The sequence below is a fragment of the Oryctolagus cuniculus genome, chromosome 16 (genome assembly GCF_051225735.1).
Source record: "Oryctolagus cuniculus isolate XC-2025 breed Fujian yellow rabbit chromosome 16, ASM5122573v1, whole genome shotgun sequence".
NCBI classification, from domain to species: Eukaryota; Metazoa; Chordata; class Mammalia; order Lagomorpha; family Leporidae; genus Oryctolagus; species Oryctolagus cuniculus.
Window position 1 is genome coordinate 50,797,858 of NC_142882.1, and position 25,674 is coordinate 50,823,531.

General features: G+C 49.4%; 1 protein-coding gene across 3 annotated transcripts in view; it reads right to left on the minus strand.

The window, feature by feature from the left end:
• Window positions 1-25,674, minus strand: part of RAPGEF5 (Rap guanine nucleotide exchange factor 5) — a 250,077-nt gene that overhangs the window by 196,095 nt on the left and 28,308 nt on the right. For all 3 annotated transcript variants that reach the window (XM_089315364.1, XM_051852807.3, XM_089315368.1), the window contains exons 2-5: window positions 9,038-9,088; window positions 6,490-6,596; window positions 2,021-2,142; window positions 478-646 (exon numbers count right to left, since the gene is read on the minus strand). In XM_089315364.1, coding sequence (XP_089171490.1) covers window positions 478-646; window positions 2,021-2,142; window positions 6,490-6,596; window positions 9,038-9,088 — 449 coding nt within the window. The remainder of the gene's footprint in view (window positions 1-477; window positions 647-2,020; window positions 2,143-6,489; window positions 6,597-9,037; window positions 9,089-25,674) is intronic.

Genomic DNA, 25,674 nt, shown 5'->3' on the forward strand with positions numbered 1-25,674 from the left:
CTCCTCCAATCCATTCATTTCATCACACAGGGATTCAGTACCTTCATGTGATAATGATTCACGGGTCTTAATGCGCCAAATGTTGCTTCTAGATTATTTTCAGAAATGTCTGTGGTGCTCCTTCTCAGCGAAGTCACGACTTGGACAGTGGGTAAGATGTGAGTTATTATTTTACTGCAACTTAAGCCCAATCAAAAGTCTCTTCCTAATTTAGAGCATCTATTCATATAGTGATGATAAATCGGAGGCAGCGTGGTGCAGCTGGCAAGGCACGGACTTCCGGGATGTGGACTCCAGCTCGTTTCACTGTCAGCTGTGTATTTTACCTTTTTGGACTTGGCATTTGAAAAATGGGAATGGCACGACTGTTTCTTAAACAACACAGCGACCTCAGGGAGCAGAGCCCTGTCCCTGGACACAGCAACAGCTCTCCAGGGCACAGCCACTGAACAAGGGCACAAGACCACACGTACTTACAGGTCACAGATGCCAGCCCGGGAAGGAATGAGAGGCACAAGTTGCAGCAGGAGTCTGACACCGTTCTGCCATTCCCCCTCTCTCTCAAATTCACAGTACAGGTAGCTGCATTCATCCGAGGAGAACTGGTAGAAAACGTAACTGTCTTGGAAGTACAGGTGTTGGTCCACTGTTGAGACACAGAGGTGTGGGTCAGCTTCTCAGAGGGTATGATTTACAGAGTCATAAATCAAGTCATCCCTGAAAGCCCTAATAATTATTAGGAAAAAGCCAGGGGTAGGACAATAACTGTACGTCCTGTGCCCATTCATGTTTCTTATCCCACTGAACTGCAAGCACTTACTGGCAGGCCTACTTTCATTATGTGACGCTTTGGCCAGCAGAGTCACACATGCATTTCACAATGTTCCTGCTTCAGAGACAAGAACAGGTGCAATCAACAGCAAAAGAGGGCGGAGAGACATTTTGTTCTAGGGTTCCAAAGCAAACGAATACCGTTTCTTTAGGGGTGTGCACAAGTACAACACATCGGCAAGTGTCCCATCAGCAGTTCTCCACTGGGGGCGACTTCACTCTTCCCCCACCCTCCCTGGCACGTATGGTGATGTCTGGAGACATTTTTTGGGGTCTCACGATGGGGGCTGTGCTACTGGCACTTTGGAGAGCAGGAGAGAGGGAGGCTGCTAGAGCTCTGACACTCAGGATGGCCGCACCACCGAGAATTACTCCAGCTCAAAATGTCAAGGCCAGCAAGCTCGGCCGGAGAGACTGCCTTAGAAGATGGCTGGAGACCTGATCTCACAGCACGCATACAAAGTGCTTTGCTAACTGGAAACCAGCATCTAGCGAGTGAGCTAATAACGCCTCCACCCCTCCAAGGCAGGTAACTGATTTCCTACATAAGAGTATTAGGTGCTAAGCGCTATTGACTGTGTAAGAAGATTACGCCCACTCCCCATCTGTAAGCTCCCTTTCACAGTGCGAGCGGGAGTGCGCCCTCACTGGGTGCCACCCGTAGAGGGAAAGGGCTCTCGGCGATCCTCCAGCTCCTGAAAGATGGAGCTAACTACAGGATGCAGACTGCACGGCTTCAATTCCTCAGGTCAACTCATGCAGGAGGTATTTGCCTTCTATTTTAGAGTCTGGTTAACACTGCTTTTCTGTTCCAGTTAAACGGCTCGTCTTCCTAGGTCACGTCTCTCAGTGTGCGTGACTAGTCCATTCAAACGGCGTACACAGCACACTCGTAAACTCATCTGTGCTGCTGGTTACCCCAAACACGGCAAGACGTGTCCAACACCTGGAGCGCTGATTTCTAAATCAGAAGGTGGTGTGCAGCGTTCTGAACAGGGGTGGGGGGTGGAGGGAATGGCTTCTCCAGGTCGGAGTCTCTGAATCAAGAGACCTGAGCGTGCTCACAGACGGCATGAGAAAAATAAGTGACTCCAACGGTGGTCTTAGAAACCCAGAGAGAAGGCAAACATTCACCTTCGGAAACAATTCCCATCCATGAGGCTGTGAGGTCCAGCCCTGTAACACTGACCTGATGACATGATCCCCATGTCCAGGAGGAGCTGCCAGACCCCGACGGCCATTGACCTGCACTGGACAAAAGGACAGTGTTCCAGAAGCCAGTCGACCAGCTCCGACCCGACACAGCTTCTCCTGCACAAAAGCAAAGCCACTCACAGTGAGATCCCATTGCTGTTCAGCTGCCAAAAAAAATGGATATTTAATACCACGCCTTTCATGTGCAACCCAAGAATCAACGACATGTACCTCTTAATTCATTTTTCAGAGTGGAGCTCAAATACCATTTAGGGAGGGGGACATGCCAAATTCTACTATGCTTTTTCTTCAGATCACCTAACATTGCGTAATCACACATCTTTCTCGAGGAATAATTTCTGATTTCCCTACTAGAAAATAATTTAAAAAAAAAAAAAAAAAAAAAAAAAACAGGGACTTTGCACCACTCCCTCTTACTCCCCTCCCAATCAGAACAGTCCACAGCACACAGCAGGTTTTCCAAATATACTTGCTGGCGTGGTAAAGACACTGCTTCTTCCTTGGTCACGCACTCCCAGCTGCTGGTGATAAACTCTGGTTTAACCATTTATAGATTTTTTTTTTTTAGCTCCTTCCTTTGAAAACAAAAGAATCCCAAGAAGCTCAGACAAAATTGGAACCAAAGTCAAGTGGTACAGGGTTTTATTTACTATTCAGTAAACAAAGATTATATCCTAAAGTTAGTCTCAAAGAACTGTGGATTTGATTGTTAAGCTTTTAAGTATAATCTAAGCAATCTAGCTGAGCTGTGTGCATCAGGAACCTGTTAATCCAGATGTGTGTGTGTGTGTGTGGGAGTCCACTAATCACACACAAAAACCCCTCTCTGTAATCGGCCTTGAGCTCACAATGGCAATGCCATAAGCTGGGTGTCACACACAGCGTCTGCACGGCTGCTTTTCCATCTGTATTGGCCTCGGAGGAAGAACAACAGGAAATTTTCTGAGATCTGCTTTGCCCTGTGCCGAAACCTCGCTGAATTCCGTTCTCCCTGACGAGACCAGATCACTAAGATGCTGACAGAAGGAAGTATCATGGACCTCCTATTTTTATTCTCTATTCAGCGCTGACGGAGGAGGTGCTGTCAGTATTCTTTCAAGAGAGACGCACGCTGCCCATTTTGCCAGTGTGGCGACTGGTATAGTCCCAAGCACCCTGGAACTCCACCCCGACCAGCACCATGAAGAACGGGCATGGGGTGTGACAGGAAAATAAGGCAGGGCACTTCTCTGCTGGGATACTTGATCAAAAACCCCAGCTTTCCATAAGGCAGTTTTTCTATTTTTGAAAGCTGTCACCATTTTGAAAGATTCTCCAACGCAACCGAGCTAATTCCAGACTCAAGCAGTTGCAAGTCAGCATTATGACAATACAAAGAGTAACAGTCAAATAGAAGGATTTTTTTTAAATACAATGAGAAAACAGAAGGCAACAGAAAGGCAATTAGACAAGTCAATATAAACTTCAAATTCTATAGGACTCCTTTCATTTTAAAGGTTCCAAGTGTTAATTAACTAATTCCTCGACACCTCTGCCAATTAGCCAGCATCTCTGAGCTGTGGAAGCACTTGTTTCCCTCGGATTACAGACTGTATCCTCTTAATTGATACCCCGAAAACAAAGCAGCTCCTCAGCTTGCATGGAGGGTCTGATATCACCCAGAAAATGGAGGCACACGATAAAATATTCATTCAACAAACCAAACTGCCAATCACAAAAGATGGTTCAATTCATACTTCTGTTTGCTGTTCGCAAATGAGGAGGGAGAAGTTGCTCAGACCAGAGCTTCTCAAAGCTGTGCTTGGGAGCCACCTGGGGCGCCTTGGGAAAGTACAGATTCCGTGGCAGGTGTCTGGACGTAGCAGGTGAGACACCACTTGGGACACCCGCGTCCCTCACTGGTGTTCCTGGGCCCAAGTCCAGGCTCTGTTCTCCATTCTTGCTTCCTGCGAACGTGCACCCTGGGAGGCAGCAGGTGGTGGTGACTCAAGAACTAGGGTCCCCCGCCACCATGCAGGACACCTGGATTGAGTGCCATGACCACGTTAACTTCCAGCAGGGCCACTCTCAGAGCAGGCTGCGGACTATGTCTCCCATCACGTGGGATGGTCCCTCTGCACCCAGGGAGTTGTGAAGGTAAAGGAGCAAAATGAAGTGAGCTGACCTGCGGCTGGCACCTACCACAATCTGGTTAAGATACCTAAATCCACAGGATTTGGGGGCCAGCAGTGGGGAGGAGCAAGCAGAGATGGTTGGAACACAGCAAGCAAACTTGTGACAGCAGTTCTTAACCCACAGCGTATTTTCAGTCTTGCACTCCATCCAGAAACTGTTGCCAGAACACACAGATCTAACCACGCATGCAACACTAGGTGGGAATGCCGTGATGTGGGAGGGAAGAGCTACAAAGCCCATGTGACTGCTGTGATAAACATAGATTTGTTAGTCTCCGGAAGTGTGGTTTCACTGGGTCTCCTGTCACTGATTGCATTTTAGCAGTTAAGTCCACAGCCAGTGAGAATCCCTCCTCAGGGAAAGAGTGGATCTCAGGAGGCCGGCACTGTGGCATTGTGGGTAAAGCCCCTGCCTGCAGTGCCGGCATCCCATATGGGCGCCGATTTGAGTCCTGGCTGCTCCACTTCTGATCCAGCTCTCTGCTATGGCCTGGGAAAGCAGTAGAAGATGGCCCAAGTGCTTGGACCCCTGCACCCACGTGGGAGACCCGGAGGAAGCTCCTGGCTCCTGGCTTCAGATCAGAGCAGCTCCGGCCGTTGTGGCCAATTGGTGAATGAACCAACAGATGAAGACCCTCCCCGCCCCTTGCCTCTCCTTCTCTCTCTATGTAACTCTTTCAAATAAATAAATAAATGATGACATTTTCCCCACTGGAGGCAAATGAGAAAAAAACAGGAATATTATAATTGTATATTTAGCTCATAGCCAAGGGAGACTCCTTTCTGTTTTAACGTTTGTTTATTATTTTCACCTACTTGAGAGGCAGAGCAACAGAGAGAGAGAGAGAGAGAGACAGATCCTCTGTCTGCTGGTCTACTTCTCAAATGCCCACAACAGCCCCGGCTGGGCCAGGCTAAAGATTCCATCCCGGCTCCCACGTGGGTGGCAGGGACCAAGTACTTAGCCGTCTTCTGCTGCCTCCCAGGGAGCGGATGCAGCCAGGCACCGTGACATGGGCTGTGGCATCCCAGGTGGTGGCTTAACTCGCTGCACCACAACGCCCGCTCCAAGAAGCCTTTCTTCCAAGAATACTTCCTCATTTTCTTGGTGCCATTTTTTCTGAGTACTTTTCTTATGCTCCACGATATTTCAACACCTCTTTAAGAATGAATAGTGATGATAAATGGTAGTGTTTTTTCTTTTTAATTTTCCTAATTTTGGATTTGCTTTGGTGTAGCTTAATCTCTTTCCTTGGTGAAATACAAAGCGGATAACTTACTTCTGTGTTTTTCTTTCAAGTGCTCCGTGAAATGATAGCATGTTCTCCCTACCCTCTGCAGGACCACTCTTTTGGTCCAGCTGCACTTTAAAACTGGCCAGGAACCCACCCTTTCACTCTGACACCTGCCCTTGCTCTCTAACCCAGAAGACACCTGCCAGGCCCTGGCCACGCTGCCGCTGCCCTCTGCTTCCTGCAGCCAGGGAGGAGCTGCCCTCTCACCTGGAGGGCTGGAGCAGGCCTCGTGGCCCTTGAGTTGCCAAGGAGGCCCTGGAAAGCCTTTTTTTTTCTTAAAAAATATTTATTTATCTATTTATTTGAAGGTAGAGCTACCGAGAGGCAGAGGCAGAGAAAGACAGAGATCTTCCATCAGCTGGTTCACTCTCCAGATGGCCACAATGGCCGGAGATATGCCAATCTGAAGCCAGGAGCCAGTAGCTTCCTCCAGCTCTCCCACGTGGGTACAGGGACCCAAAGACTTGGACCATCTTCCACTGCTTTCCCAGGCCATAGCAGAGAGCTGGGTTGGAAGTAGAGCAGCCAGGACTCAAACCAGAGCCCATATGGGATGCTGGCACTGCAGGTGGCAGCTTTATCCGCTACACCACAGCGCTGGTCTTCCTGGAAAGTCTTGGTAAGGTCCCTAAAGAGGGGACCTATGTTTATTGAAGTTTCCCATGCAACACTCCCCCCACCCCCACCCCAGCCCTCCCTGCCCCAGATACTGTGAAATATCACATCAGAGAAAGTAGAGCAGACATGACACTTGTAGCCAGGGGTCCCGTAGCCCAACCTCAGGACCAGGTGTCAACCTGTACAAAAATGCACAGTGAAGGTTAAAGAAAGGAGAGGCTACTGCCAGTGTCCGTGGTAGACAGAGCACAGCAGACGCTCCCACCGAGAGCCCCCTTCTCCCCAGTCAAGGTTACAGGCTTTGGTTGTTGCCCCTCAGAGAGGTTTCCTGACAAGGTGTTAGGAAGCTGTGTTACCTGTAAAAGCCCTTGAGGTTCACTCGGTCCTTTATCAGGTCAGCCGCCTGGACCATGACCATATTTCTCAGGGCTCTTCCTGCGCAAGAAGTATTCTCTCCGTAGATCTGAATGGAAAAGATAAGCATCAACTGTAAGTGCAAAACCATCTGTGATCCACCGACAGCATGCTACGCACACAGAGTCAGGAGCAGTCTCGGAGCCCGAGACACACTCTAGCCTACGTACCCATAGCTCCATCACTGCCTGGCTGTGAGTTATCTTAGCCACAACTCCACTCATGCCATGAAGCTGTACTAACCATTTCCCAAAAGCTAAAGTGCTTTATTTACCTATAATGATAAATAATCACCTTTTCTAAGACCAAGGTTTCGGTGTAAAATCACTACTATTTTTAAACAATACAGTGTGTCTCTCAATACAGCACAGCAAAGACCACCGACATGACACATGAACTCTGCCATATGGAATATGCACTCATATACAAAGGTCTCAGGGGCCAGGAAAATAATTTGTTTTCCCACTGAGTGAACATCTCGAAGCCAGACACGACGTGACGGCAGGCAGCTCGGCCTCTAGGAGTCACTTGGCTGCAGAGTTCAGAGTTAATGCCAAGCACCCTGGTTTCATCCACTTTATGATTCATTTAATGTCTGTTTTTAACCTTTGAACTCCCCCTGCGTGTATGCGTGCACACATACACACACACACACACACACACACATGAGTCTCTGATTCTTAGAAGATGATGATCTAGAGGGGAATATATCCCCCTTTATAACCCTATATCCCCCACCTCAAACCCCCCCCCCCCCCAACTCATACACAGCCCAACAGCAGGGCACAACCAGGGAAGCTAAACAGACACCAGGCATCTCCACATCAAGGCTCAGAGAATTAGCAGGTGTCGGGGTGCGGAAAGGGGAGGATTTGGTGCAGTGGTTAAAGTGCTGCTGGCAATGCCTGCATCCTATCCTAGAATGCCAGGCGGCAGGGCCCTCTCCTCTGCTCCCGATTCCAGCTTCCTGTTAGCGTACTCCCTGGGAGTAGCTGGTTTCCTGCAAACCATTCGGGAGACCTGGATGATGGAGTTCTGGGCTTTTAGCTTTGGCCTGTCCTACCCTGGTGGCTGTGGGCATTTGGGGGAGTGAACCAGCAGATGGGAGATCTGTCTGTCCCTCTCTGCCTTTCAAGTAAAATGAAAAATTTTTAATGAATGTATGTTGGAGATACATGCTTACGTTTTTTTACTTATTTCCTGGTGAACTCTTTCTGCACCCACAAAGTATTTTCTATCTTTTCCCAAAACAAATTGATTGATGACAACCTGGAGGGGACCTTGCCCTTCCTTAATTTCCCTGATAGCATCCCCCAACACAGAGAGAAAGTGCACAGGGCAAGAGCTGAGAGGCTGTTAAGAGCTTAAAACTGTTTCTTCAAAGAAACAGAGCTTGAAGAAGCCAGAGGACAGGATATGACCGAGGAGGGAGGATGAGTGAGCTGACAGCCGGTTCTGACATGGAGACTGCCTTCCCTGGCGCAGGCGCTCCAAGCGCATTCGCGAGCAGCTGCGGGGGTCAGCTCTGATTTAAGGCTGGGCGTACTGAGAAGAACACGGGAAGAGAGGAGTTCGCCCTCACAAAGCCTGCATCCTCCTTTACTGCAAAGAAATGCAACTCTTTGGCGACGGTTCTTGATTTTTTAAAAAAGAGTTATTTATTTGAAAGCCAGAGTTACAGAGAGGGATAGGTAGAGAGAAAGCGGAGAGAGAGAGACAGAGAGAGTCAGTCTTCCATCTGCCAGTTCACACCCCAAATGGCCGCAATGGCCAGAGTTGGGCAAGGCCGAAGCCAGGAGCCAGGAGCTTCTTCCAGGTCTCCCACATGGGTGCAGGGGCCCAAGCACTTGTGCCATGTTCCGCTGCTTTCCCAGGCACGTTGGCAGAGAGATGGATTGGAAGTGGAGCAGCCGAGACTAGAACCCGCCCCCATATGGGATGCTGGCACTGCAGGTGGCTGCTTTAGGTTTCACCTGCCTACGCCACAGCGCCAGCCCTTGTCAATGATTCTTTGACACAAGGCAATGAAAACTACCTCATTTGTTTTTTTAAACCAATGAGCACACGGGGGATGTTCCACTAACAACTATAAATATAAATCTCGCTTTATACACAATGTTTTCAGCATAAAAAATCCACTATTTGTAAAATAAAGTGCTTCTACTGATACAGCAAATTGAAGAATACTTTTTATATATTTAATATTGTATCTACATTACACTGACAAGGCATTCATGTAAAGGACTTGGAAAATGGGAAAATCCGTATGATTTTTTTTTTTTTTTGCCACAGAGTGAACACCCTGGATTGCGACATAATGGTCTCAGACTTTTTTTCCCATGTCCTCCCTGGTGGGTGTGGGGCAGGGCAGAGTGGGGAGGCAGTGGCCCCGTGCAGTAAGGACACGGATGGCAGGCACGAGCCCAGGATTTCTGCAGCAGGATGGAGAACCTAGTTACCGACAGTGCAGTAGGAGAGGAAGAGCCGTACCTGGGAAGGACTATGGTCAAGGTAGGGGTTGGAGATTCTTCTTGACAGAGTCTGAAAAGAAGAGAGAGGGCATTAATGAGACCGACACAGAAATCTTTCTACCGTATCATCCGTCACAGGGCTACGCCGGGAACTGTCCGTGCTGACACAGTGAGCTCGCATCTCAAGTTCCAGGTCAGCGACGCCATTCCCACGCAGGGCAGGACGCTGGCGCATTCTCACCCGCAGTGTCTCCCACTTCCCCCAGCCTGAAGCGCACGACCAGCGAGACCACAGTGGAGAGCCTGGGATGTGTTTCACTCCTGTCGCTTCATTTCCTCACTTGGCCTGGGTTCCACTTCTCCTTTTCACTTCCACGTTCATCCCACCATTTGGATCTTCACCATGGTCCCTGCCAGCTACCTTCAAAACCTCCCCCAACCTGATCTGCCTCCCCCGCCCCTCCATGCACTTTGCTGATGGGAGTTAGTCCCCCACCCCGGGCCTACCACAGTTGTCTGAAGAACCTGCCACTCACAAATGCCAGCCTCCGGGCACCCCCATTTCTCCATGTGAAATCCTTAAAGTCCTCCACCCTCCTGGAAGCCCACGTCTGCACGGCCCCCTCCTGAGCAGAGGGCCCCTGGCTGGGCTTGTCCCACCTCGGAGCTCTCTGCTCCAAAGAGCGAGCCCAGGAGCTCTGCACGTGCGTGGGCTGTGTGTGCTTTCACCCCAGGGAATCCACAAGCTCCTGAAGGGGGTGCTTTGCTTCTACTCCTAGCATTTAGCCCTGCATAAAGAAGTTTCCTTCTTCTATTCATGGATTCAGCTATTTCTAAATCTCAAGCCACTTAATAAGCATTTGCTGAATGATCTGAATTATAGGAGCTAATTTTCCCTGCCTAACAATCCAGGCAGCAGCCCACATATGCTTCAGCACAACAGAGAACCATTATCACTTCCCAGGGCAGCAAGGGAAAAGGAACAGAAGAGCTAACACTGGTGGAACTTCCAGCCTGGGTTGAAAAGCTCCTCGCGCCTCCATTCCAAAGCTTGCTGTCTTTTGAGATCCCATAGTCTGTAGTCTGATGCCTACACTTCTGGCTAAATCTATGAAACACATCCTGCCCATCACTCTCTCCAGCACCTGAACCTTCTACCAAATTTTAGCCTAAAAAGAGAATTCCCCTCCCGTGCCTTCCCCGCTCCCACACAGCTTATCTTCTAATACAACTGATAGGCAATGCACCCAGAAATGCCTGTGGATACTCTGCTGAGATTTGCAACTTGCTCCAAAGAAGGCAAGTTTTACATGGCAGACAGCCATTGCTAATTCCCGCCCTCCTGATGTAGCCTACACACACCCCTGGTTGCCTTCAGTCCTCTCGCTTACATAACACATTCACTTCTTCAAATACTGAACACTGTAAAAGCTGGGTAATGTACCAGATTTCTAATATGAAATGGATCATCAAGAGAATTTTTTTTCTTTTCCCTAAAGGGGAGACTTTGAAAAATCAATATGGTAGAACAGAACTGACTCTCTGTATTACTCATCCAATTGCCTGAATCAGCTCAGGAAAGCAAACACATCTCATGATCTAGTTAAAGGGAAATCTTTCAAGTAGAAACAAGTTCCAGAAAACCGGGGCAGGGGCATTTTCACAAAGCAAAACAAGCCACTTGCCTTTCTCTCTGCTGCTAACCTCAGTCTGTTTGCCGGCACCCTCACACAATTCCACCCCACAGAAACTTCCCCCATGGATGGCTCCTTTCAAAAGATGGGTAAGGTGAGTGCATGAAGTAATGGGATTCTTCTATACTGAAAGATAAGGGATGGATAAGCCACCAGCCCACAGGGATTCAACAAGGGCCACATAATGAGAGCTGCCTTTTACAGGACACAATTCCTGGACTCGTTGTCACAAACTCCTGTGAAGCCCTGGCTTAACGGGCCCCAGGGGAGCTTGGTTTCATTAACACTTGAGGATGGCAGTTCTCAGACCTGTTAGCTGGGCAGTCAGGAAGCCGCATGGCTCTTTATGGAGCTCTGTGAAGGACTGACTGCTTACAGTTACAATAACTATCACAGCTCTCTGCTTCCCAGAGACCAATTCATGTCAGTTCCCAGTGTTGGCCAAAAATAGCAAGTGCCGAAGAGTGAAGGAAAAAAAGAACTTAGGGGACTATTCCATCCATGATCTCACTTTGAATGCGTAGCAGGAAAGAGTTGTTACTTCACTTTACCCGAGGAGCACTGTGGGTCAATTCATGGGTACCCTAAGCCACCTCCAGAACCGCTCTGCCGAGAACCCTTGAAAACTCAACCCACTTCCACTTCAACATTCTTTCCTTAAAACACAGTGAGTGACTCGGCTGTTTGCATCTCCTGGCCCAACTCCTGGGCTTCGTTTCTCCTCTCAGCCGTCCAGGGCTTCCCCACATTGCTCCCAAGGCAACTTACTCCCATTCACCTTCAAAGAGGAAGCACCTACTAAGTGCCCCACCGTGTACTGGGGAGCTTCTGGGAACACATATGAACAAGACACTATCCCTAAGGTAGGAAAGCCACTTATCAAAACACACAGATTCTAGAAAACACTGTAAAACCACCAACTCTGGGGCAGGCATCTGGTCCAGCGGTTAAGATGTCCGTATCTCCTCAGAGTGCCTGGGTTCGAGTCCTGGCTCTGCTCCTGATTCCATGTTCCTGTTCACACACACACTGTAAGGCAACACGTGAAGGCGCAAGTAGCTGGACCCCTGCTGCTCAGACGGGAGATGAGGATGGAGCACCCAGCTCCCAACTGTCGTAGGTACTTGGGGAGTGAACCAGCAGATGGGAGCTCTCCCTCTCTGTCTCTCAAATACTAATAAAAACAAGAACAAACCATGAATCCTTTCTTAATCCTGATTTGCCTATCAGGACGCTGCTAGTCCACTGATCAAATGGCTCTCACCACGGTATCTCATAAACATAACCCAGGCATGGCAACTGCCATGGCTGTGATATAAGGTTGTGTGTCCCTTAAAGACCTTGGTCCCCATAGTCTCATTAAATGTACAAAAGAGGGTGAAAACTAGTGCTTGGAGGCGGGGCCTCTGACAAGTGAGTGGATTGGGTTGGGTTGCTGGGACGCAGCCTTGTGATGAGTCACGGCTTTATAATGAGAGATACAGGCAGAGCCAAGCGCAGCCTCTGGCCACTCTGCCAGCAAGGACACCATCGTCACACGCTGAACCAACAGGGCTGCCAGATCCTGACAGCGAACCTCCAAAACCATGGACCAAAACAAACCTCTCTCCCTCGTAAGCAGCCTGTGTTAGGCACTGCATTATGGTAATTACGGTAAAGCACACTAATACACTGATGATTCCTTTTTTCATTTTATTTCTGGTTTCTTAGATTTACTTAAGGTGGATGCAATGATTCTTTCATGAAAGACATACAGATCCCATAGAGAGAAGAATGCTAACAACACAACTGATTTTAATTCTAACTTATTTCTCCTCCTTCAATTTTAATAAGCAATAGAAAATGACTCCCTGAATGACTCTAAGAAAATTTCATATCTTAAATATGTATTTAAATACACATTAGAAAATCCTTTAGTATTCACGAATGTAGTTACAGGAAAAAAAATAATGGTATAACTACCTTTATTTTGTTTTAAAGTTGGGCATCCACTAAAATTATACCATAAATGTCACGGGTCTGAATCAAGCACAGAGCTCATTCCAGAGTTGCTAAAAATATCCTGCTCCACAACATAACAGCCTTAAGGCACATCTTCCAGCACATTTTAAATGCTGTCTTTCTTTCTTTCTTTTTTTTTTTTTTTTTTTTTTTTAGATTTTTACTTATTTATTTGAGAGGTAGGGTTACAGACAGAGGGAGAGACAGAGAGAGAGGTCTTCCATCCATTGGTTTGCTCCCCAAATGGCCACAACGGCCAGAGCTGCACTGATCTGAAGCCAGGAACCAGGTGCTTCTTCCAGGTCTCCCACGCAGGTGCAGGGGCCCAAGGACGTGGGCCATCCTCCACTGCTTTCCCAGGCCACAAAATGCAGTCTTTCGATTCCCTTGGGCTACTAAAGGGCAAGAGACACGAAAGAAGTCAGGCTGAACTACTTCAGTCAGCACAAAAGTGTGCACTGTCCTGTTACTGACAGGAAACAACAAAATCCACGAGTACCAAACATACTGGGAATGTGAGAATTCGGCTCTTGATACAAGTTCTGGGATCTTCAGCCACCATCCCGTTCCCATTCTGGGGCAACCAAGCAGAAGATGAGGATGAAGTGGTGGAAAAAGCACACTCGATTTCTTACCAATCTAGGAAGTCGGGAGCTTCCTGTGTGACTGCGGCACTCGGGTTACGAGATTAGAGAACAGAACAGTCGCGAAAGGCTGAGCTCCGGTAACCTGACCAGGAGAGTCCTAAGACTGCAGGGCCTTCGTCTTTTTTGCTTTTTCAGACTTATTCATTTATTTGAAAGGCAGAGTTACAGAGAGAGAGAAGGAGAGGCAGACGACAGAGAGAAAGAGAGAGAAAGAGAGAGAGAGAGCAAGAGAGAGCACGAATCTTCCATCTGCTGGCTCACTCCTTAAATGGCCACAATGACCCAGGGCTGGGCCAGGCTGAAGCCAGGAGCCAGGAGCTTCTTCCCAATCTCTCATGCAGGTGCACGGGCCCAAGCACTTGGGCCACCTTCTGCTGCTCTCCCAGCTGCATTAGCAGGGAGCTGGATTGGAAGCGGAGTGCCTTGGACTCAAACCAACACCTATATGGGACGCCAGTACTGCAGGTAGTGGCTTAACCCGCTATGCCACAGCACCAGTCCCCTGTGGGTCCTTATTAAGCCCCAGCATCAACGTACATCTCAACCAACACTTGACCAAGGAGAAAAGGCCAGAAGCCCAGCCAGCCTGCAGACTTGAGAAGTCATCACAAGTCAGGTCAAGTGAAAACTGGCGACGTGAGCCAACTGCTGAGCTAGAGGGACAAGGAAGCCTGACTCTTTCCACGAGTGCTGGTTGCAGGTCCGGCCGGCACCACTGCCTCTGGGATGCCAGGGACGTGCCGACAAACAACAGCCAGTCAAGATCACAAGGGCCATTTGTAGCATCATCTTCTCCACAGAGCACGGCCACATCCAAGTCAACGGCATTCTCAAGATGCTGAGATGTGTGAAGAAAGACAGGGGCCCGTGCTGTGGCAGAGCAGGTAAAAGCCCACCTGCAGGGCTGGCATCCCATATGGCTGCTGGTTTGAGTCCTGGCTGCTCCACTTCTGAGCCAGCTCCCTGATAATATGCCTGGGAAAGCAGCAGAAGATGGCCCAAGTGCTTGGGCCCCTGACCCACGTGGGAGACCCAGAGGAGGCTCCCAGTTCCTGGATTCAGCCTGACCCAACCTGGACATGGCAGCCATCTCTGGAGTGAACCAGCAGATGGAAGATTTCTCTTTTTCCTTCTCTCTCTGTAAATCTGCCTTCCAAATAATTAAAAAAAAAAAATCTTTTAAAAAAGATAAAGTAGAGGCCGGTGCCGCAGCTCACTAGGCTAATCCTCTACCAGCGGCGCCAACACCCCGGGTTCTAGTCCCGATTGCTCCTCTTCCAGTCCAGCTCTGTGCTGTGGCCAGGGAGTGCAGTGGAGGATGGCCCAGGTGCTTGGGCCCTGCACCCCATGGGAGACCAGGAGGAAGCACCTGGCTTCTGGCTTCAGATCAGCGCAGTGTGCCTGCCATGGCAGCCATTTGGAGGGTGAACCAATGGAAAAAGGAAGACCTTTCTCTCTCTCTCTCTCACTGTCTACTCTGCCTGTCAAAAAAAAAAAAAAAAAAAAGTAAAGTAGAATGAAAGGCAAGATGACAAAAATGCTGAGACCCTCTTCTTTCCTGAGCACCTGCCTATACTAATCAATATCACTTAAAAAATAATTACACCCTTCTGTTTCTATTTTCACAGACAGGCCTGAGGGTCAGAGCAATGAAGCATTTTACCTAAGGTCCCAGAGCTGGAGGGTTAGAGCTGGGTCTGGGACAAAATTCTGTCTCCAAAGGCGTCCCTCTAATAGAACATGCTGAATAGTGTGACACAGTAGTCAGTTAAAAAAAAAAAAAAAAAAAAAAACTATGTGAAATTTGTATTAAGAAGTCACCAGTGGGGCTGGCGCTGTGGTGTAATGGGTAAAACTGTCATCTGTGATGCCACTACCCAACATGGGTGCCTGTTCAAGTCATGGCTGCTCCATTTCCAATCCGGCTCCCTGCAAATGGCCTGGGAAAACAGCGGAGGATAGCCCAAATGCTTGGGTCCCTCACCTACGTGGGGGACCTGGAAGAAGTTCCTGGCTCCTGGCTTCAGACTGGTCCAGCCTGGGCCGTTGTGGTCATTTGGGGAGTAAACCAGCAGATGGACAATCTCTCTCTTTCTCTCTTTCTCTCTCTCTCTCTCTCATTCTCACTCTCTCTCTCTGTAACTCCAGCTCTGAAATAAATAAAACAAATCTTAAAAAGTCACCAAGAGCATCCACCAGATCTAGTGATCTCATCCTTGGATATCAACAGAGCCAAGTAGGAAACAGAAGGAAAAACAAAACAGGGACCCGGTCCCACTCAGATAGACTGAACTGGAATCTCTGAGAGCAGGGCCCGAGGAGCTTTGTTTCCTGTCCCCAAGTCCCCCCAGAAGGTTTGCGTAAATCTGTAAAGACACGCGACTGAGAGTGGCCACGTGAACCTCTCCTTGTCCACTTCAGCTCTGGGGCTCGGAGCACTCCTCAAACATCACCTCCTTCACAGGGAGAGGGGGAGGGCCGAGTTATACCCCAGCAGGGCCGGGATCGCTGGCGGAACCTGCGAGTGGCTTGCACGTAGAACAAAGAGCTACTGTTGGGCAGATCCCACCCTGCACCTGCTCATGGGTGTGTGGTTGTCTGCACAGCCCATCCGAGACAGAGCGCGGAGCCAAAGCGTCTTCCCGCCTGCATGGTGGCAGAATTCCTTCACCCCTCCGCGTGGCACCCACAGCATTGAGGCTGCCTTTCCATTATGAAAGCGCTCTATTCCAGTATGAACGTGTTTCCTTACTTAAAAGCTAAGGTAGAAAATGAAAGAAGGTCCTAGGGATACTTGTAAACATTTCACAATCTCGCTTGCCTAAGGGGATATGTGGGCAAGTGCCAACAGCTTCTGGGAAAACACACACAATGAGCACAACCCAGACAGCCCCGGAGACTCATCAGTTCCCCTTTATTCAGGCCTTGGGAGATTATCTTTCTTCTGGGCCAGGTTTGCACACAACAGAACAGTATGGGGCTAGCAGGGTGGGTGTCCCTGGTTAACACAGTCACAGAAAAGCCTCTACATTTTAGGGATCAAGCAATTAAGGATTTGGGGAAACTGGTTCACTGAGCAAGCTTATCTCCACTTGTCTCTGATTTCCTGACTTATATTAACATCAACCCCCCCCACTGCGCCCCAGGCCAAGTCTGGACTCTAAGATGGACTTCTTCATAGTTCAGTTGTCTGAAATCTGGGGAGCGGACAAGAGGCAGCTCCCCACTGGTCAATTCTGCAACAAGCTGAGCAGCGGGGTAAATAATTAAAGGATGGGATTACAGCCCGTAGAACCAACAAACGCAAGACCATACTGGTGTAAATCAATACTGAATGCGACAGAAAGAGGACAACAGGAATCCATCCTTAGGCAAGCACTGCGGGCCCAGACGCTGCAGGAGAGAATCCTCGGTGTGTGGGGGGCAGGGAGTGCACAGCAGTGGGATGCGACGCTCGGTCTGTGCACCGTGGAAGGTGTCTTCCCACAAGATACTCCCAGGTGCAAAGGCAGGCGACTTACCTAGACAGCACCTTAATCCCCTAATAAAAGCAATGGTCTGTTGAAACATGCTGACTCACCTGCCTCCTGATAGGAGGGCCTGAGAAAGGAACCTTGATGACATTGTCATCAAAACACACACCCGAATTTAACGAGAAAGTGTCAGACAACCACAAGCTGAAGGGCCTCCTTTTAAAGAGCTGGCCTGGACTCTTCCAGAAGACCAAGAGAACCTGAGGAAGCATCCCAGATGGCAAGGGGCCAGAGGAAGCTGCTGTCTAAAGGCCCTGGGTGATCCAGAGAGCGGGGGGGGGGGGGGGGGGGGGGGGCCATGAGGCGTCAGGGGGACCTCCTCGCTAGTATCCACCCTCGCTTGGACAGTGGTACTGTGAGATGTTAACGTGGCTGTAAGCGAACTGCCTTTGTGTGACTTGCACAACTTTTAGGTCTGAATTATTTCGAAATGCAAAGTTCAAAGAAAGTAAAAGTGCAAAGGAAGACACGGTGTCTTCAGAGATGCAAGCGATGGTTTATTAGGAAAATGCTAACGTCACCTGTCTCCCTCCCCACCCACACCAACACAGTCCCCCCAAAACACTCAAATTTTATCTCCAACTGCAGCACTTATTTCTTTGCAAAAAGCCGCCCTGCTTTTAAAGCAAAGTCCTCGGCCTGCACAATGCAGCAACTGCCCTGGCTTTCCTGATGCGCTGGCCTCCAACCTTCCGCACAAGTCAGATAAGTCTCCTAACAGCACCTTGCTGAGGTGGGGTTTTCTTGCTTGCTCATTTTTTAGGTCTGCTTCTCCGAGTGCACAACATTCCAACCCTTTTTTTTTTTCTTTAATAACCTAAATTTACTTTTATTTATTTGAAAGGCAGAAAGAGACAGAGTCGTCCCATCCACAGGTTCTGGCCCTAAACATCCTCAACAGGCAACAGCTGAGGCTGGGCCAGGCCAAGGCTGAGAGCGAGGAACTCAACCCAGGTCTCCCACGTGGGTGGTGGTGACCACTTGGGCTATCACCACTGTCTCCTAGGGTGTGCCAGGCCTGGGACCCAGGCACTCCAGTCTGGAATGTGGGTACAAGTGGCATCTCAACCCCTTTACCAAAACCCAGCCCCTGTTTCAAGTCTTTAACCCGGCAGCCAATGCCCTCCTCATCTGTCTACTGAGTCCCTGCTGTGCATCCGGATTTCTGTGTGTGTGTGTGTAAGGTTTACTTATTTATTTGAAAGGCAGATACAGACCTTCTATCTGCTGAGTCACTCTCCAAGTTGCTGCAATAGCCAGGAGCCAGGAACTCCATCCTGGTATCCCAAGTGGGTGGCAGGGGCCCATACTTGGGCCATCTTCCACTGCCTCCCCAGGTGCATTAGCAGGGAGCTGGAATGGAAGTGGAGCAGCCAGGACTCGAACCGGCACTCTGATATGGGTTGCCAGCATTGCAAGCAGAAACTTAGCCTGATGTGGCACAATGCCGGGCCCCCATCATCTGGATTTTACTGCACAAAACACGTGCACCCTCACTTGTGCGTGAGCCCCTACTGTGACCTCAGCTCTCTGAAACCTCTACATTTCTGCATCCTGCCCTTCCTTTAGCCCCCACTAATGCTGTGCAAAGCCCACCCACACCCTGAGCCTCCCCTCAGTAACCACTTCCTCCACTACTTAAGTGCCTGTCCGGGCTCCATGTGCAGGTGCAGAGCTGTGTCTCCCCAAACTGGCTCACAAACCCCGGAGGGACTCACACACTAACTCCGGTAGGGCTTTCCACAGCTGAACAGCCAATGGGGACCCTGCCTGATGGCCAGTGTCCAGTAACCCACGGATCCTCAGGCCACGTGGTAAGGTGTGCCGGGACCACCTGCCCATCTGTGGAGCACGTGGTCAGCCCTGCCCCGTCTCCACTCCTCTTTTCTGAGTCGCGGTGCACGGTGGGTCTGGACAGAGGGCTGGAGTATGCAGGTGGTCTTGACAAAGTCCACGGAAAATGCGTATCATGAGACAACTGTGCACGGATTTTTCACTTCTGATCTTTTAAGTCCTTTGTCCGTGAGCTTTTTGAAGTCCCCTCAGCTATACAAGCAGCCTACTTTTACAGACTGAATAACTTCCACGTTCCTTTTAAAGATCCACTTGAACACCAACGGTTTCTTTGCACTGAAAAACACTTGAGTTGTCTTACATGGGATCTTTTCACTGGACACAACGTTCTCTTTTCATTTCCTAGCTACTCACAAGCCAGAAAAGAAAGAAACCTCAGAGTAGCACCTTCCTTCCCTTCTTTGATATCTGGTAACAAGTTAGTCTCTTGGATATTTCTTGTCAAGTTGTACATAAATTTTTGAAAGCTACAAAATAATCCAAAAGGTGGGAAGAAGAATTTAGCACAGGAGTTCCACTTCTGGTTTCTCAGTTACTCAGTTAACACACACAGGGCCAGCATTGTGGCACAGCAGAGTAAGCCGCTGCTTGCAATGCCGGCATCCCAGGTGAGTGCCTGTTCAAGTTCCAGCTGCCCTGGTTCTTTTTTTCTTTTTAAAGATTTATTTATTTATTTGAAAGGCAGAGTTACAGAGAAGCAAAGGAAGAGAAAGAGAGAGGTCTTCCATCCGCTGGTTCACTCCCCAAATGGCTGCAATGGCCAGAGCTACGCCGATCCGAAGCCAGGAGCCAGGAGCTTCTTCCGGGTCTCCCAGGCAGGTGCAGGGGCCCAAGGACTTGGGCCGTCTTCTTTTGCTTCCCAGGCCATAGCAGAGAGCTGGATCGGAAGTGGAGCAGCTGGGACTCACACTGGTGCCCATATGAGATGCGAGCACTGCAGGCGATGGTTTTACTGCTCCGCCACAGCGCCAGCCTGCCTTGGTTCTAATCCAGCTCCCTGCTAATGCACCTGGGAAAGCAGCAGCAGCAGATGGCCCAAGTGCCTGGGGTCCTGAACCCACGGGGGAGACCCAGATGGAGCTCCTAGCTTTGATCCGGCCCAGCCCCAAGCCATAGCCCTTTGGGGAATGAACCAGGAGACCAAAGATTTGTCTTTTGTCCTCTCTGTCCCTCTCCCCTCCTCACTCTGTAACTCAGCCTGACAACTAAATAATCTTAAATAAATAAATAAATAAGACAGAGAGAGAACCTCAGAAATGTAGCACCAAAAAGGTCCTCTTGGGATCACCTGGCTCGTTTCACAGCCTTCAAGTAAACTCTGGGAGACAGCTGGGAACCTGGGTTAAGGGCTCCAGGACAGGAAGGCAACTCTAGCTGCTTCCTACAATAACAGCAGGGGTCGGGAGTGGCCAGCAAACCAGAAATATTCTTCATCCGGGCGTTTGCATGGAGTTTCATGGATCCTGATCTAGACTATCGATCCGACAGAGCAGGGGAAGCCTCCATAGCTGCCCCAGAAATAATATCCCAGTGCTTACCCAGCTATGGGTGAGAACGCTTTCATTCTGAACTAAAATCTGAGATCTGATTTTGCTGCAATATAAGACTATTTCCTCCAAGAAGAAGACACATTTCTATCTTTGCTTGTGTTACATAACAGCAGTAAAAGGCAGCCAAAAGTTATTTTAGGATTAAAACAAAAAGTAGGGAAGGTAAGGGCTGGCACTGTGGCGTGGTGGGTTAAGCTGCCGCCTCCGACTCCAGCATCCCATATGGGCATCGGTTCATCTCCCAGCTGCTCTACTTGATTCAGCTCCCTACTAGTGGCCAGGGAAAGGCAGTGGAATTTGGCTCAAGTGTTTGAGCATCTGCCATCCATGAGGGAGACCCAGATGAGGATCTTGGTTCCTGGGCTCAGGCTGGCCAGTGCTGGCCGTCGTGGCCATCTGGGGAGTGAATCAGTGGATAGATCTCTGTCTCTCCCTTTCTCTCTGTAACTCTTTCAAATAAATAAATAAATCTTAAAAAAAAAAAAAAAAGTAGCGAGAGAAGGTACCAAGCAAAGGGCACAAGGTTGCAGTCACCCCAGATGGCTCAGTCCCAGTGAACCACAGCAATGTACTACTGTACCAGGGCACGTCAGAAAATTCGTGGATAAATCAAATTAAAAGATAAGTTTATCTGGATGCATAAAGTCTGACATCCATGTATAGGCTTTTTTTTTTTTTCTTAAAGATTTATTTGAAAGACAGAGTTACAGAGAGAAGTAGAGACCCATCTGCTGGTTCACTCCCCAAATGGCTGCAACAGCCAGAACTGGGCTGATCCAAAGCCAGGAGCCAGGAGTTTCTTTCAGGTTTCCCACATGCAGGGGCCCAAGCACTTGGGCCATCTTCTACTGCTTTCCCAGGTCATAGCAGAGAGCTAGATTGGAAGCGCAGCAGCTGGGACTCAAACTGGAACCCATATGGGATGCTGGTGCTGTAGGTTGGATTTTAACACACTGCACCACAGTGCTAGCCTCATAGGTTTTTTTCATTTCATGCATTTTCTATGAAAATGTTAAAGTCTGTGGGGAGCAACCCGGACTAGACTAAGTTACTGGAATTAAGACTTATTCTATGCATCTGCTCTCCCACAATATGGCGCTGGGAGAGAAGTAAACAGCTTCTACACAGCTGCCTCCAGTTCAGCCAATAAACTGTAGGACTTGCTCCTGACTGGAGGAGAGCAGCGTACTCGGCGTGTGGGCAGCCGAGTTGGGATTGGCGGAGGAGGACTATAAAGGAGGAGAGAGACGGCATGCACCAGGAACATCTAAGAGGAACATCTAAGGGGAACATCTAAGGGGAACACCTGTGCAGCCCCCGAGAGAGCCGGCCGGCGGTGTGCCGCTCCCCTGCGGAAGTGGGGAAAGTGGTAGGGGGAACCGCCCTTCCACGGAGGTGGAAGGGACAGTAGCCAACCCGGGAAGAACCAGCAGCAAACCCGGGGAGGGCCGAGCAGACAGAAGAACAGTGCAGGGTCCTGTGTCGTTCCTCCACGAAGAGGGGGAGCAGCAAAAGTCCCTTAATATACTTAAATGTCTGTTAAGGATGGGCATAAAGGGTTAAGCTGTTGCTTGCAACAGCCACATCCCATATCACAAGAGCTGGTTCTAGTCTCAACTGCTCCACTTCCCATCCAGCCCTCTGCTTATGGCCTGGGAAAACAGCGGAGGATGGTGCAAGTGCTTAAGTTCTTGGGCCACTGCACCTATGTGGAGACCTGGTAGAAGCTCCTGGCTCCTGGCTTCGGCCTGGCACAGCCCTGGCCATTGTGGCCATTTGGGGAGTGAACCAGCAGATGGAAGACCTCTCTCCCTCCCTCTGTACCTTCTCTCTGCCTTCCAAATACATTTAAAAATAATCTTTTTGAAAATTGCTAAGAGGATATATCTTATATTGTGCTGTCTTCCCAAAAAACAATTTAAAATCAGACAGGAAGAAGCTTCTGGTGACGACTGATAAGTCCATGGCCTAGACTGTGGCCGTGGCTTCACAGGTCTAAACTCATTTCCAAATGCATATTAATTTTTATTGTACCCATTAAATATGTAAAGCTTTTAGAATGTCAATCATACATCAGTAAAGTAGTTAAAACAAAATGAAAATGGAGCAATTCATTTCACTAAGTCTTCCCCTTATATTGGGGACTTCCAGCTCATGCCACAATCTAGACAAGTGTAGACAGCAGGAGACTGATGCTGAGAGTCCGACAGACAGAAGCACTGGCAAACCCAAGAGCACAGTGTGCCTGCTTCAGACTTCTGGACCTGGCTCACAACTGCCCCACACCCATATGGCTTGTCTCCTCCACACTGCAGCTGTCGTGGAGTGGGTTAAAATGCATTCAGACGCCCCGCATTCCCCTTCGAGTTCCTTCTATGTGCTTCCACAGCCTTCCCGTCCACTTACCCTGGGATTTCCCTGAATTCATGCTAAGCATCGTAAAGACGGTTCTCACTAATAAACATCCACAGCGCCCACCATGGCACACACACAGTCACCTCTCACCAAATGTTGGTAAGGGAGACAAAGCTAGTGTTTCTCATACCTTCTGCAACTCTGTTCATCTCCCGCTGTCTGGCTCCTGCCACTGTGCTCTGCACCTGCCCGTCCGGAAAGCTGGTCTTGCATGTGGGTTTGGAGTGGAGCTCTGCCTTCACCCTTCTTGGGTTCAGAACCCATCTGTCCCACTTGAGAGTTCCATCCTTGGACAAGGTTTTTACTTCTTGGTGTCCCTGTTTTCACCCCTAAGGGGTGAAGTAAAAGCTATTCCTATGGTTACTGTTAGGATTACATGACTTTGGGGCAAGCCTTTTGCACAGCACTTAGGTTGCCTACATCCCATATATCAGGGTTTCTGGTTCGAGTCCCAGCTCCCGTGCTTATGGTCCAGCTTCCTGCTAATGTGCACCCTGGGAGGCAGCTCAAGTACTTGAGCCCCTGCCATTCACATGAGAGACTCAGACTGAATTCCAGGCTCCTGGTTTTGGTCTGGCCCAGCCTTGGCTAATGCAGGCATTTGAGGGGAGTGAACCAGCAAATGAAAGCTCTCGCTCCATCTTTCTGTTTTTCTCTCTGTGTCTGCCTGCCAAATAAAATGAAAATTTTCTGTAAAGGGATTCAGGGACCTAAACCAGTGATTCTCAAATGCCAGCTTGCATCAGAATCACCTGAGGGCTTCTTAGGTACATGCTGGGCCCCCTACCCAGAGTTTCTGAATGGAGGAGAAGCCTGAGAGGCCACAGTTCTACCAGGTTCCCAAAGGAGGCCTACACTGCAGGTCCTAAGACTATACTTTGAGTACCACCAACCTGAAATTGCATAAAGAGCTTGGAACACTGCCTGCTCGGGGCATGTTAATTATGGTTATTATTGAGCATTCAACAACGTTATTATGTGCGTGGATGTGAGTCCTTTCTCTTAGATTGTAAGCTTCTCAAAGGACAGGACCATATCCCCAGCACACAGCACAATACCCAACACAAAGCAGACCAGTGGAGCACTCCCAGGATTCTCTGTACCCACGGTTCCTCTTGGTCAGAAGGAAGACTGGATGGGTGACAGAGAAAATCCCCCCACTGACAATATCCCCAGGGATATTCCACACAAGCATCTTCTGGAGATGGGCCGTTCATTCACCCACATGACCCACGAGGGTTAGCTCTGTTTTCCATGCCTGGGGGTCTGGAGGAGCTTCAGCTGTTGTGAGGTTCTTGGAACCCAGGTTCTTTCCCAAATAGGTCTGGGATTTCTCTGGGCGCCTGTAGATGGTAACCACCAGCTGTCACCATTGTTAAGAAATCAAGCTGCAGAGTTTTAGATAAACGCAGGTTTACCTGGTCCCTGACAAGTGGGCGCACTGCAATTTACTCAAACCTAAGCTCTGCTGGTTAGGACAATGCATCTTCCTCAAAGCTCCCACATCTTTTTTTTTTTTTTTTTTTTTTTTTAAGATTTTACTTATTTATTTGACAGAGTTACAGACAGTGAGAAGGAGAGACAGAGAGAGAGGTCTTCCTTCCATTGGTTCACTCCCCAGATGGCCATCACGGCCGGCACTGTGCTGATCTGAAGCCAGGAGCCAGGAGCTTCTTCCTGGTCTCCCACGTGAGTGCAGGGGCCCAAGGACTTAGGCTACCTTCTACTGCTTTCCAAGGCCTCAACAGAGAGCTGGATTGAAAGAGGAGCAGCTGGGACTAGAACCGGTGCCCATATGGGATGCCGGCACTGCAGGCAAAGGATTAATCTACTGCGCCACAGCGCCAGCCCCGAGCTCCCACATCTTTTAGCAAATAGCTCACTTTAGGATCAGAACCATAGAGGTCTACAATTTTGCATGCATTAACTTAGAAGACTCATGATAGGTGCGCTTCCAAGGTTAGACCATGAGCCCTGCACACTCCTGCAATTAACCCTATCAGCAGTGCCTGCAACCCCATGCGAGGACTATCAGCACTGTGGAAGGCCGCTCAGGGCAGCCAGAAACTCTTCTGCTGCCCGGCCTGCCCAACTCCCCCTTTACAAAAATTATCTTGTCGACAGAGATAAAGACAGAGCCTTTCATTGGTCAACACCTACCACTTGGCACGAGCAGTAGGCCTGTGCTTTCTAGTTCACCCTGATCACAGTGCTGCTTTCTCTGTCACTTATTTCACAAGCCCACGGCCCGCTGCCACGCGAGTCTTCCAGGTTTGTGAACCTTTATTTCTCCCGGGTCCCTTCTTCCTCTTGTCTTCTTTCAGGTCCACCCATAGCTCGCTTTATCACCACACCAGCATCTCTGGCTTCCTTCAACCTGGCTAGTACATTTGAACAACATCACCCTGAACTACATTCACATGTGTGCTGCATCCCCTTGGAACGTTCCCAGCGATGACACCCTAAATACCACCTCTCAATCTGCTGAAACTGGAGTCTCCCAGGTGCAGGGTCCCGGACGAGGCCAGGGCCTCCCGCGGCTCCTGCCACTCAATGCCACCGAGTTTCTCGCCTGAACCTCAAGATGCTCCTGGACTTCCAAGGAGGCTCCCTCCCAGTAAACCCACCCTGTGTGAAAGACACTGTCCATGGAAAATGCCACCTACTACCCCTACCCTACCAACATTACACTTCCACAGCCCAGGTCACCACGGGGTCTTGGTTGCCTCTTCTCCCAACCATGTGGCTGACTGGGAGCCACCCAGTTCCTCGAGAGAGGCTGGTACCGTGTGCCATCAGCCTGGGAAGAGGTCAAAGTTCCAACTAGGCAAAGCTGTTTCTGCTGCCGGGGTGTTGCTTTTGCCCCACGGCAAAGCTGTAAAGTCGTGAGATGAACCATGATAAAATGGGGACCACCTGGATATCCTTAAGCCATCCAACTCCTTGATACTGGTTTAGTGTC